Here is a 14037-nt window from a genome sequence, read left to right as displayed (position 1 = left end):
GCTTCCCTCCTGCCTTCCCATTTTTCTTCAAACCAGCTTACCTGTTTTGATCACGGTCACTGCCATTACCCCATCTGACCGGTTGAGGCCATTTTGATGCCTTTCTTCTCCCTTTGGGTCCCGCATCCAAACAGTTGCCGGGCCTCAGAGCTGGAAGGAGCACTCGAACTCCCACTGCTTTTCCAATCCCACAGCTGCCACTTCAGGGCCGGCTCGTTTCCGCTCTTCCTGGCTTCACTCTCTGTCCCTTCTCAAATCTTTCCTACACTGTCATCTGGTGAGTCCTCACTGGAAGATAGTGCCCTTTTTAGAAATCTTCAAAGGCTTCAACTCCCTGTCTTCCTTTCCAAGCTGCACATGTTGTACACACTGGAGGGCCCCCGAACAAGCCCCAAGCTTTACCCTCTCTGTGCCTTTGCTCGTATGTGTTTTTTTAAACTCTTAATCTTTTCAGGGTTCATCTTAGGTGCTGTCATATTGAAGGAGAGCACAGAAGACCTGTCACCAGGAACCTTTAGAGAGGGTTGGGGCTATGCAGATGTTAGTGAGGAGGCCATGTGCATGAAGGTTGCTCTTGTGGGAGAGCGCTGTGTTGTATGTGGGGGTGGTGGGAGAGGAGTGACCTCAGAAAGGAGGTTGACCCGGTTGGCCACAAGGAGGCTGGGTTCCTCAGGAGCTGTCAATGAATCATGCTCCCTGGGGTTTTGGAAGGTGGTGTTTTTTTTTTTTTTCCAGCCTAATTGTTGCATGTGCCTGCGGTGGTTTGCTTTTGCAGGTGCGGCGCTACTGTGAAAAGAGCATGGTCAGCAGAAAGGTACAGCCTCTTTTCCTGGGTCTGGCCAGGCTCCACAGCACCCCACCTCCTGCCCTCCCAGTACCTTGCTCTCCCCTGCCCTTTGGAGCCCCAAGTCACCCCTGCTCCCTTCTTACTGCAGGGCTGCTTGCTGTGTCGGGTGGGGGTGCCAAGATGCCTTGTGTTGGGGGGCAAGTTGTGGGCTGTGCGGGGTGCAGCAGAACCTCCAGCCTGGGCTCCCACTGCTGCACCCTCATTCCTCCCTGTGCTCTCTCTCCCCGTCCCAGCTCTTTGGCTTCACAGAAAGGTATGGCACGGTCCTTGCATCCTCCAGGGAGCAGTCCAGACTGGCTGGGTTCCAGCACTTCCTACAGAACCTGCAGCCCGCATTGACCGAGAGTGAGTCAAGAGGGGGAGACAGGGCTGCAGGTGGGGGCCAAGAATATCCATCCCTCACGCGTGGACTCCTCTCCTGCCTCATCTGTGGTCCCAGACTGTCTTCCTTCTGCTCTGTGCAGCTCCCGTGCCCCACGGAGATGAGGGAGAGGCCAGGGTGCCACGGTCTGCTTCCCCGCTGATGCACATCGAAGGCTTCCTTGCAGCCCTCACCACTGCCAACCAGGATGGCAGGGTCATCCTGAACCGCCAAGGTAGTCCAAGGAGGAATCAGCATGGAGCCGGGAAACCAAAGCATGAAAAGATTCTACCTTGCACCTCTCTGGGTTAGGACGAGGAGACAAGGTGGTGAAAACTGGTCCTCTGTAGCCTGGGTGGGCTGGTGTAGGTGCGGTGAGGAGGGATGTGAGGCACTGGGGAGGCTGGCATCTCACGCCAGGTTATGAGAGAAGTTGTATAGCCTACTGGTTACAGGTATGTGAGTTTTGGTTTGAGTCTTGATTCCGTCACCTCCAAGCTGTGTCTATCACTCTGAACCTCAGTCTTCATGTGCAAAAGGAGCTGGTAGTGCTGTCTGCCTCGGGCTTGTCCTGCACTTTGAATGGAATCTAATCAAAAGGGAAAGTGGTATCTCTAGTGGCTCCTTCATGGACACAACTGAGCTCCCATTTGCCTCAGACTCATGGAAGTCTTTGTTCGGCCTGCCTGCAAACCACCCCCTCCTTCCCCAGCTGGCTCTGTCTTTTTTTCAGGAAGTCTTAGTCAGAGCAGCCTCAAATTCCTGCTCCTGAATCCAGCCGTGCACTTTGCCCAAGTGGTGAAGGAATGCCGGGCAGTGGTCATTGCAGGCGGCACCATGCAGCCGGTAAGGGAACCAGACCCAGCCTCTTGTGCCCTGAGTGCTGGGATGAGACAGGGACAGGGGGGAAGAGGCGCTGTCCAGTGGGCCCTCAAACCAGAAAGGGGTCAGCTTGAACAGGCCAAGCAGCGTCCACCAGGTGGCATTGCTGTGCTGTCTCATGCCTGGGCCTTTAGCCTGGGGCAGGGGTGGAGTGGGCAGTGAGGGTGGAGGGAGGCACATGGCTGCTGATTTGGTGCTTTTGTAGGTTAGGTACCGCACTTCTCCCAAAGATAGCCGTTCTGGAATTTCAGGTCCCCATTTTAGTGCCATTCGCTCCTTATACCCACCATAGATACGACCTTTCCTTTCTTTTATAAATTTATATACACACACACGTATTTAGGAAAGTATTTTGTTTTCGTTGTAGAAAGCAGAGACCAGCAAAAGCAGGAAAAAAAAAATAGATGATAATTCCACCAGCGAAAGATTTTATTTTAGTGTATATCATTATACTAGTCTTTGTGTGCATAATTTTTACAAATATACATACATATTTTAAAAACAAAAATCTGTATCTCTACATGCTGTTGCTGTGATTTGCTTTTTTCACTCAGCAACAAATGTCATAGACATTTTTCCTTGTCAGCAGTATGTATTTATTCCACCATGCTCTGGCTGTGTTTTTTTCTGTTACATGAATATGTTATATCTTATAGAACTACTCTTCTTTTGTTAGATATTTAGGTGATTTCCAGTCTTTCTCTGTTTTAAGCAACACAGTGGCAAACAGAACCACGTCTCTGCATAGCGGTTCTGTCCTTAAGGTACACCTAGCCCAGGACTTTGGTGGAAGGCTCCTCAGCGCCCACGCAGTCATTTGTTTCTAACCTCAGCCGCTAGAATCCCCCATTGCTTTATTAGTTTCCAACTTTTTTGTCTTTTCTATAGACTTGTATATTTTTGTTCATGTATTAAAAGCATCTATAGTCATTTCTGCTTTCAATGCCCAGGTGTCTCAGACTTGGCCTGTCAGAGCCCGACGTGCTGCCTCTGGTCCTTGATGAGGCCCCACTAGCCTTGGGATGCTTTCTTGCTTTCTGGCAAGATGAAACATCCCAGCCACCTTATGCCTTCTTTATCCCATATCTGGGATCATTCATTTTTCTAAGATAACCTGGTTTCTTTTATTGGGGATTGGTGTTTAAAAACCAATATCTGGGTATTGGGGTGTTTGTGGTACTCCTGGATTATAAATGTTTTTAGGCCTTCTTGTAGACTGAGGAAAATGGTTTTAAAAAACCATGAGTCCATATTGATATTTCTAAATGAACATCAGTCAGTTATTTGACCTTACACTGTATGTCTTTTCTCTTGAGCTGAATGTTTGGTTTCTCATTACATTGACGTAACTACTTATTTGCTATGTCCCATAATACACTTAAGATATACTAAAATAGTTTCATATACAGTATTATTCTAACAATAAACTATTGATGAAAATTTCATTTCTTTGCATTTGTTTTTTGCCCTTAGGTATATCCTACTAAGGATGTATGGTCACTAAGGATCTGAAGTCACTTGAAGTCAGGCGTTGCTTTGTGTGCTTATGTTGTGAATGTGACAGAGAGTTAGGCTTTCTTTGTTGCCATGTGTTTTCAGTTTTAGAGTTTGATTTTTCATTTTAGACATATATATATATATATATATATTTTTTTTTTTTTTTTTTTTTTTTTTTTAATGCTTATTTTTGAGAGAGAGACAGAATGCAAGTGGGTTAGGGGCAGAGAGAGACACACACACAGAATCCGAAGCAGGCTCCAGGCTCTGAGCTGTCAGCACAGAGCCCGACGCTGGGCTCGAACTCACAAGCTGTGAGATGATGACCTGAGCCAAAGTCGGTTGCTCAACCAACTGAGCCACCCAGGTGCCCCTAGACTTAATTATGTTTTTAAAATAAGTAAACACCTGTATGGTTCGAAAGTCAAAACTGCATGGAAGATACATTCAGGGGCACCTGGGTGGCTCAGTTGGCTAAGCATCTGACTTCTGCTCAGGTCATGATCTCATGGTCCATGGGTTTGAGCCCCACATTAGGCTCTGTGCTGACAGCTCAGAGCCTGGAGCCTGCTTCAGATTCTGTGTCTCCCTCTCTTGCTGCCCCTCCCCAGCTCATGTTCTGTCTCTTTCTCTCTCAAATATAAACAAACGTTAAAAAAAAAAAAAAAGATGCATTCAGGAAGTCTTACTTCCATCCATTTCCAGCCTGTTCCCCATGCCCATAGGTTATCATTTTTCTTACTCCTAGTCTTTCTATGCTTTCATTTTATTTTTCTCCAGAAATAAGCAAATATATGTACTTATTTTTTCCTTTCCTTTGTCTTTTACATCAAAGCATAACTGGTTTTTAGTCACCAGTGTGTTGTGGCACGCCATCCAGTAGCCAGTGCCATCTGTGCGCCTCTTGCTAGCCGCGGAGCTCTGCGCTGGCAGGATCCGGCGTGATGCTTTCAGCTGACCCCTCCTGAAGGGGATCACTGCACAGGAAGTATCCTTGTGCATGGGTTGGTTTGTGGAGCTGTATGCTCAGAGGGGACTCCTAGGTAGGGGGGCTGCCAGGTTGAAAGACAAAAATACATCTGATTTATTAAATATTGCTATATTCCCCCCCCAGCTGGAGCTGTACTGTTCTCTCTTCCACCAGCACTGTGTGTATGTGCCTACAGAGGGATACACTTTGGGATTTTTGCCAATTCAATAGGTGAAAACCCTGGAACTCTTTTTTTTTTTTTAATTTTTTAATTAATTATTTTAATTTACATCCAACTTAGCATATAGTGCAACAGTGATTTCAGTAGATTCCTTAGTGCCCCTTACCCATTTAGCCCATCCCCCCTCCCAAAACCCCTCCAGTAACCCTCTGTTTGTTCTCCATATTTAAGAGTCTCTTATATTTTGTCTCCCTCCCTGTTTTTATATTATTTTTGCTACCCTTCCCTTATGTTCACTTGTTTTGTATCTTAAAATCTTCATATGAGTGAAGTCAGAAAATATTTGTCTTTCTCTGACTAATCTCGCTTAGCATAATACCCTCTAGTTCTTTTTTTTTTTTTAATGTTTATTTTACTTATTTTTGAGAGACAGAGACAGCATGAGCAGGAGAGAGAAAGAGGGAGACCCAGAATCTGAAGCAGGCTCCAGGCTCTGAGCTGTCAGCACAGAGCCTGACGCGGGGCTTGAACTCACGAGCTGTGAGATCATGACCTGAGCCAAAGTCAGACGCTCAACCGACTGAGCCACCCAGGCGCCCCTAATACCCTCTAGTTCTATCCATGTAGTTGCGAATGGCAAGATTTCATTCTTTTTGGTTGCCGAGTAATACTCCATTGTATATATATACCACATCTATCCATTCATCCGTCGATGGACACTTGGGCTCTTTCCATACTTTGGCTATTGTTGATAGTGCTGCTATAAACATGGGGGTGCATTTGCCCCTTTGAAACAGCATACCTGTATCCCTTGGATAAATACCTAGTAGTGCGATTGGTGGGTCATAGGCTAGTTCTATTTTTAATTTTTTGAGGAACCTCCATACTGTTTTCCAGAGGGGCTGCACCAGCTTGCATTGCCCCCAACAATGCAAAAGAGATCCTCTTTCTCTGCATCCTTGCCAACATCTATTGTTGCTTGAGTTGCTAATGTTAGCCATTCTGACAGGTGTATGGTGGTATCTCATTGTGGTTTTGATTTGTATTTCCCTGATGATGAGTGAAGTTGAGCATTTTTTCATGTGTTGGTTGGCCATCTGGATGTTTTCTTTGGAGAAGGTCTATTCATGTCTTTTGCCTATTTCTTCAATGGATTATTTGTTTTTTGGGTATTGAATTTGATAAGTTCTTTATAGATTTTGGATACTAACCCTTTATCTGATATGTCATTTGCAAATACCTTCTTTCATTTCATCCAGTTGCCTTTTAGTTTTGCTGATTGTTTCCTTTGCTGTGCTGAAGCTTTTTATTTTGGTGAGGTCCCAATAGTTATTTTTGCTTTTGTTTCCCTTGCCTCTGAAGACATGTTGAGTAAGAAGTTGCTGCGGCCAAGGTCAAAGAGGTTTTCACCTGCTTTCTCCTTCAGGATTTTGATGGCTTCTGTCTTACATTTAGGTCTTTCATCTACTTTGAGTTTATTTCTGTGTATGGTGTAAGAAAGTGGTCTGGGTTCATTCTTCTGCATGATGCTGTCCAGTTTTCCCAAGATGATTTGAAGAGACTTGTCTTTATTCCATTGGATATTCTTTCCTGCTTTGTCAAAGATTAGTTGGTCATGCATTTGTAGATCCATTTCTGGGTTCTCTATTCTGTTCCATTGATCTGAGTGTCTGTTCCTGTGCCAGTACCATACTGTCTTTATGATTACAGCTTTGCAATACAACGTGAAGTCCGGATCGTGATGCCTCCTGCTTTGGTTTTCAAGATCGCTTTGGCTATTCGGGGTCTTTTCTGGTTCCACACAGATTTTAGGATTGTTTGTTCTAGCTCTGTGAAGAGTGGTGGTGTTATTTTGATAGGTATTGCATTGAATATGTAGATTGCTTTGGGTAGTATTGACATTTTAACAATATTTGTTCTTCCTATCCAGGAGCATGGAATCTTTTTCCATTTTTTTGTGTCTTCTTCAATTTCTTTCATAAGCTTTCTCTAGTTTTCAGTGTATAAATTTTTCACCTCTTTGGTTAGATTTATTCCTAGGTATTTTATGGTTTTTGGTGCAATTGTAAATGGTATCGATTCCTTGATTTCTCTTTCTGTTGCTTCATTGTTGGTGTATTGGAATGTAACTGATTTCTGTTCATTGATTTTATATCCTGCCACTTTGTTGAATTCTTGGATCAGTTCTAGCAATTTTTTGGTGGAATTTTGGGTTTTCCATATAGAGTATCATGTCATCTGCGAAGAGTGAGAGTTTGACCTCCTCCTGGCCGATTTGGATACCTTTATTTCTTTGTGTTGTCTGATTGCAGAGGCTAAGATTTCCACTACCATGTTGAATAACAGTGGTGATAGTGGACATCTCTGTCTTGTTCCTGACCTTAGGGGGAAAGCTCTCAGTTTTTCCCCACTGAGGAGGATATTAGCATTGGGTCTTTCATATATGGCTTTTATGATCTCAAGGTATAATCCTTCTATCCTTACTTTCTTAAGGGTTTTTATCAAGAAAGGATGCTGTATTTTGTCAAATGCTTTCTTTGCGTCTACTGAGAGGATCATATGGTTCTTGTCCTTTTCTTTTATTGATGTGATGCATCGCATTGATTGTTTTGCAGATATTGAACCAGCCCTGCATCCCAGGTATAAATCCCACTTGGTCGTGGTGAATAATTTTTTTAATGTATTGTTGGATCTGGTTGGCTAATATCTTATTGAGGATTTTCGCATCCACGTTCATCAGGGAAATTGGTCTGTAGTTCTCCTTTTTAGTGGGGTCTGTGTCTAGTTTTGGAATCAAGGTAATGCTGGCTTCATGGAAAGAGTTTGGAAGTTTTCCTTCCATTTCTAGTTTTTGGAACAGCTTCAAGGGAATAGATTTTAACTCTTCCTTAAAGGTTTGGTAGAATTCCCCTGGAAAGCCATCTGGCCCTGGACTCTTGTTTTTTGGGAGATTTTTGATTACTACTTCGATTTCTTTACTGGTTATGGGTCTGTTCAAATTTCTATTTCTTTCTGTTTCAGTTTTGGTAGTTTATATGTTTCTAGGAATTTGTCTATTTCTTCCAGATTGCCCATTTTATTGGCATATGATTGCTCATAATATTCCCTTATTGTTTTTATTTCTGCTGTGTTGGTTGTGATCACTCCTCTTTCATTCTTGACTTTATTTATTTGGGTCCTTTTTCTTTTTGATCAAACTGACTAGTGGTTTATCAATTTTGTTAATTCTTTCAAAGAACCAGCTTCTGGTTTCATTGATCTGTTTTACTGGTTTTTTTGGGGGGGGGGTTCAATAGCATTGATTTCTCCTCTAATATTTATTATTTCCTGTCTTCTGCTGGTTTTAGAATTTATTTTTTCTTTTTCCAGCTCTTTAAGGTGTAATGTTAGGTTGTGTATCTGAGACCTTTCTTCCTTCTTTAGGAAGGCATGGATTGCTATATACTTCTCTCTTATGACTGCCTTTACTGCATCCCAGAGGTTTTGGGCTGTGGTGTTACCATTTTCATTGGCTTCCATGTACTTTTGAATTTCCTCTTTAACTTCTTGGTTAGCCCATTCATTCTTTAGTAGGATGTTCTTTAGTCTCCAAATATTTGTTATCTTTCCAAGTTTTTTCTTGTTGATTTCGAGTTTCATAGCGTTGTGGTCTGAAAATATGCACAGTGTGATCTTGATCTTTTTGTACTTGTTGAGGGCTGATTTGTGTCCCAGTATGTGATCTATTCTGGAGAATGTTCCATGTGCACTTGAACAGAGTGTATATTCTGGTGCTTTAGGATGAAATGTTCTGAATATATCTATTAAGTCCATCTGGTCCAGTATGTCATTCAAAGCCATTGTTTCCTTGTTGATTTTTTGATTAGATGATCTGTCCATTGCTGTGAGTGGGGTGTTGAAGTCTCCTACTATTATGGTATTATTATCAATGAGTTTCTTTATGTTTGTGATTAATTTATATATTTGGGTGCTTCCACATTTGGAACATAAATGTTTACAATTGTTAGATCTTGTTGGTGGATAGACCCCTTAATTATGATATAATGTCCTTCTTCATCTCTTGTTACAGTCTTTATTTTAAAGTCTAGATTGTCTGATAGAAGTATGGCTACTCTGGCTTTCTTTTGTCAACCGTTAACATGATAGATTGTTCTCCATCCCCTTACTTTCAATCTGAAGGTGTCTTTAGGTCTAAAGTGGGTCTCTTGTAAACAGCATATAGATGGATCTTGTTTTCTTATCCATTCTGTTATCCTGTGTCTTTTGATTGAAACATTTAGTCCATTGACGTTTAGTGTGAGTACTGAATAAACCCTGGAGCTCTTTAGAAATGCCAATACATGTTATCTTCCCTCTAGAGGTTCTTATTCAGTGGTGTGGGCTGGGGCCTGGCCATGTGTATTTTGTTTTGAATGCCCACTGGTGATCTTGTGGGCATGGGCTGGGGTAAGGTCCACTGTGCCCAGTTTACCAGATTCCCTTTGATGTTTCCACAGTTTAATTTTTTTTTAATGTTTATTTTTTGAGAGAGAGAGAGAGAGCATGAGCATGGGAGGGGCAGAGAGAGAGGGAGACAGAGAATCTGAAGCAGGCTCCAGGCCCTGAGCTGTCAGTACAGGGCCCGATGTGGGGCTTGAACCCACAAACTGCAAGATCATGACCTGAGCCGAAGTTGGATACCCAACCGACTGAGCCACCCAGGTGTTCCTGGTATTTCCACAGTTTAAGTGAGACTGTCAACACTGGGTATCAGTAATTTTTTTTCCTTTTTGTTATCTGCCAATTTGTTATCTGCCTTACGTTTTACCTCTTTTTTCTGTTCCCATGTATTTGCTGCCTTCGAGCCCAGACTTCTGTCTTCCCCGGAGTGTTTCTCTCTGTCCCCCTCCCTGTCAAGGCCCCTGCCTGCTCAGGCCTGCGGGGAGCTCATGGAGCCTTGCTGTTGTGGTCTGCAGGTGTCTGACTTTCGGGAGCAGCTGCTGGCATGTGCTGGGGTAGAAGCTGAGCGAGTGGTGGAGTTTTCCTGTGGTGAGAATCCATGGCCAGGGTGGAATGGGCCATGTGTCACACTCTGGCAGCTTATTGTCACAGTTGAGGAGGCCACGAGGTGGGACCTTCTCCCTTTGCCAGCTCTCCCGCGAGCTTACTTAGCCCTGTGCTTTTGCACTGTGTCCCTCCGCCTACGTGGGAGAGGTCTGAGTCCCGCCCACCTGCACTGTGGAAGCAGGGCAGGTGGCAGAGTGTTGGAATTGTTCTCCTAGCATGGAAGACAAGGTTGCGGAATGCTCCTTCTGGACACTTCCTTGTAGAATAGCCCCTCCTCGGTCTCTGCAGGTCACGTGATCCCTCCAGACAACATCCTGCCCCTCGTCATCTGCAGCGGGCCCTCCAGCCAGCAGTTGGAGTTCACATACCAGAAGAGAGAACTGCCTCAGATGGTTCGTACCAGCCTGCTTGCCTTACCACAGCCTCTGCCAGGGCAGGAGAGCAGTTTCTGGGGTGGTGGGTGCTCTGGCCAGTGCTTAGTGTCCAGGTGCTGGGGTCTTCCACCACAGAGCTGGAACAGAATGGCTGGTGTCCATCTAGATGCTTATCAGGGGAAGTCTGAGCGTTCCCCTCCCCTCACTCCCTGGACTGTTAAATAAGTTTTCTTAAACCTCAAGGTGTTCCTTCAGGATGAAACTGATGAGGAAGCTGTTCATTTCCTTTCGTTCTCTTGCCATTTGGTTGCATCAGTCCCCACCTTGGGCAGGGATGCAGGTGTCAGGAGCTTGTCACTAGAGGCTGCCTGGGGTTTTCATGGCGCAGTGGGCATTGGGAGTTGGAGCAGGGAGGACATGACACACCAGCAGCAGGGTTATTAGCTCTGGAGTGCTGGCCTTGTGATGTGTGTGGTACACTCCCCAGAAGCTGGGTGTGTGTGTGTGGTGAGAGGGTGGCACCTTCCTGTCTGTTGATTTCTGCCCGGGGGCCTCTGGGCCCACACTTCTCTTCCCCGATCGTAGTCACCCTTGGATCTGTACTTGGTTTTGAGTCCCAAGGTTAGGAAGCATTGTTCGGATATGGCTTCAGGGAGGGCTCTGTCTTCTTTCCTTAGATGGATGAGACGGGTCGTATTCTCTACAACCTGTGCAATGTGGTCCCTGGAGGGGTGGTCTGTTTCTTCCCCTCCTATGAGTACCAACGCCAGGTCCATGCCCACTGGGATAAGAGTGGTCTGCTGGCCCGCCTGGCTGTCAGGAAAAAGGTGAGTGACCCCCTCATCTGGGACTCCCACTTGTGAGGTCAGTGGTACCCAGGGTTCCTGCTAGGATTTCTCATGCATGTCAGACCAGAATGTTAGGCTTACATATGGGCTTCTGTTAGTTAGTTACTCCCACCACTTCTAACACCTCGTCACCTCCCACAGGATTTCTCTCTAGCCCCTTACTCTGTGGGGTTCTCTGGTTCCCAGTCTGGAAAACATAGGGCTGAGAGCAGACCTGGGACCTATGCATTCTGAAACCTTTTCCTGGGAGACATTGTCTGTTCTCCTTCAGATATTTCAGGAACCCAAGAGAGCGAACCAGGTGGAGCAGGTGCTGCTGGAGTATTCCAGGTGCATTAAGGTGAGAGGTGTAACTGAGGCCTTGGGCCCAGAGAACATCTGGAGCTGGCAGCTGCAGATATTTTGGGTGGCATCCAAGCTCTGGCTCCACAGCTTGGGCTGTTGTCTCCTGCAGTGCTGTGGCCATGCGGGAGGCGCGGTGACAGGTGCTCTGCTCCTCTCCGTGGTTGGAGGAAAGATGAGTGAAGGCATTAACTTCTCTGACGACCTTGGCCGGTAAGTTGTGGGTCTCTCGTCTCCTGGGCTCTGACACCGACCACCCCTCACTCCAAATAGCAGGGACCCTGCCTGGAAGCCGATGCCATCTGAGTCTGCACCCTGGCTGACTGCTCAGGTCACTCAGCTGTATGGGGAGGTGTTTCGGCCCTTTGCTTCCAGGTGGAAGTTAGGCTGATCATCAGGGTTCAATTCACGTGGCCTGCATTGGGTTTCTTAGCTGAGAAAATGCACTCGAGGTGGAGGTACAGGGTGGGGAGGGAGGGGCAGAGCCAGTGAGCACAGCTTGAGGGGGCAAAGGTGTGCTGGATATAGCAGCTGAGGACGCGTGGTGAGGACCGGGTCCTATATTCTGGCCCTTGAAGATGTGATGGAGGCCTGCCTGCCCACATGCCATGGCCTCATGTTCCCTCCATGCTAGGTGTGTAGTTATGGTAGGCATGCCCTACCCCAACATCAAGTCTCCAGAGCTACAAGAGAAGATGGCCTACCTGGATCAGACTCTTGTGAGTACCTTCAGCGTGCCAAAGGATGGGAGGAGACAGCTGGGGAGAAAGTTCTGTTGCCTCTAGGACTGTGATACCAGGGCGGTACAGCTGTGACCTCCCACTGCCCGCTGATGTGTGCCAGTGTTTCCTGCCTTGCTCCAGGGGATGGGATGTACCTCCTTACCCTCTTGAGCTTCTCTGTGATCTCATCCGTTATATCAGCTGCTGGCATTGTGCCCATGAAGACTACTGTTCTTGCTCCAAAGCCTGGCAGTATAATTTTCTCAGAACACTAAGAAGGAGGCAAGAAGATACTGATAGATCATCTCCTCTGCCCTTCCCAGCCCAGAATCCCAGGTCAGCCCCCACCAGGGAAGGCTTTGGTGGAGAATCTGTGTATGAAGGCTGTCAACCAATCTATAGGTAGGCCGGGGAATGTTCCTGCGGATAGTGGTGATGGATGGTGGGAGAATGAGTTGACAGGGAAGAGGGATTTTACTGCTCTTTGAGGTTGGGGGGACACAATAGACACCGTGGTGGAGGCTGGTTTAACCAAGAAGCCCCAACCTCTGTTGCCATCTAGGCAGGGCCATCAGGCACCAGAAGGATTTTGCCAGCATAGTGCTCCTGGATCACCGGTATGCCCGCCCACCTATCCTGGGAAAGCTGCCAGCCTGGATCCGAGACCGCGTAGAGGTCAAAGCCACCTTTGGCCCTGCCTTTGCTGCTATGAGGAAGGTCAGTCCTACCTTACCCTGCCCCCTGAGAGCCTCCCCACCCCTGAGATCTAGTGTCTCACTGCCTGTGCCTGTCTCCCCAGTTTCACCGCGAGAGGCCTGGCCCCTCCTGATGGATGACCCACCACCGCCTGAGTGCCAGGCTCTTCCTTCACCCTGCCCACTTGAAGTGTTGGGGAGTGTGGGGAGCCAGCCTAAGAAGGTGATACCCAGGTGGAGACCAGACCAACCCCTTTCTGGAGTCAGTGGGCTGCCAGGACTGGGCACAGGTAGAAAAACCAGTAGGAGAAAAATCGAGTCGATCTGAAGAAACAGTGGGTCCTGGCCATCCTCAGGCCCACCCCAGGGCAGTTGTTCCCCTCCCTGGAATTGAATGTTTGTCCATGCAGCATGGCCCAGAGTCAAGCTTCCTGCCCTGTTCCACTGCACTATCTCTGGCCTTGCAGTCTCTCAGTGGCCACCTTCTCAGGCAGGCCCTCCTGCCTTTCCCCCCTTCTGGCTACAGTTAGCTGTTCTAGACCTTCATCCTCTCTTCAAAACTAAGAATGTTCCCTATTTCCAGCTTCCTGGTGCCCATAGGGCTCTTTCTGCACCCCTCAACCCTACCTTCTTTTTCTATGTTGTTAAGAACTGGGAAGGGGCGCCTGGGTGGCTCAGTCAGTTAAGCATCTGACTTTGGCTCAGGTCATGATCTCGCGGTCCGTGAGTTCAAGCCCCATGTCAGGCTCTGTGCTGACAGCTCACAGTCTGGAGCCTGCTTTGGATTCTGTGTTTCCCTCTCTCTGCCCTTCCCCTGCTTATGATCTGTCTCAAAAATAAACAAACATTAAAAACAAACAAACTTATAAGGGAAGAGTGTCCTGGCCCTTTGTTTTTAAACCACAGGGCTGGTCCCTAACCTCTTCCACAGCATTTCTTGCTCCCTTGGCTTGGCTCCAGGTCTTCCTCCAAGTCAGTGGCACCTTCCCCCTCAGCTACTTGAGCAAACTCCAAGACACCTCCTCCCCTGACTTAGCAATTATGCTGAGGACCATTAGGCTCTCAGCAGGACTATTTTTAGAGACCCCGTGTCTATCAGGGAGACATTTTTCCCTGTGTGAAAATACCCCCGCCTCCGTCTGCACCAGCTTCCCTTGTTGACTGCACCTCTCTTCTCTCCCTGACTCAGAGGAAGGGGCCTCGGTCTGCCAGGTGCTCTGCCCCCATTGCTTGAGCCTGGTGGGAACAGGAGGACAGACACTGGCTGGGAGG

General features: G+C 46.8%; 1 protein-coding gene across 1 annotated transcript in view; it reads left to right on the top strand.

The window, feature by feature from the left end:
* Positions 1–14011, top strand: part of DDX11 (DEAD/H-box helicase 11) — a 40398-nt gene extending 26387 nt beyond the window's left edge. The window contains exons 16-28 of the mRNA XM_030321738.2: positions 776–814; positions 1081–1192; positions 1312–1443; positions 1942–2054; positions 9694–9766; positions 10073–10176; positions 10836–10985; positions 11278–11346; positions 11461–11561; positions 11983–12067; positions 12394–12472; positions 12633–12787; positions 12870–14011. Coding sequence (XP_030177598.1) covers positions 776–814; positions 1081–1192; positions 1312–1443; positions 1942–2054; positions 9694–9766; positions 10073–10176; positions 10836–10985; positions 11278–11346; positions 11461–11561; positions 11983–12067; positions 12394–12472; positions 12633–12787; positions 12870–12899 — 1242 coding nt within the window. The 3' untranslated portion in view covers positions 12900–14011. The remainder of the gene's footprint in view (positions 1–775; positions 815–1080; positions 1193–1311; positions 1444–1941; positions 2055–9693; positions 9767–10072; positions 10177–10835; positions 10986–11277; positions 11347–11460; positions 11562–11982; positions 12068–12393; positions 12473–12632; positions 12788–12869) is intronic.
* Positions 14012–14037: the final 26 nt, after the last annotated feature.

Source organism: Lynx canadensis, chromosome B4 (assembly GCF_007474595.2).
Source record: "Lynx canadensis isolate LIC74 chromosome B4, mLynCan4.pri.v2, whole genome shotgun sequence".
Lineage (NCBI taxonomy): Eukaryota > Metazoa > Chordata > Mammalia > Carnivora > Felidae > Lynx > Lynx canadensis.
Note: the sequence above shows the minus strand (reverse complement) of the source record. Positions and strands in the feature narration are given on the sequence as shown.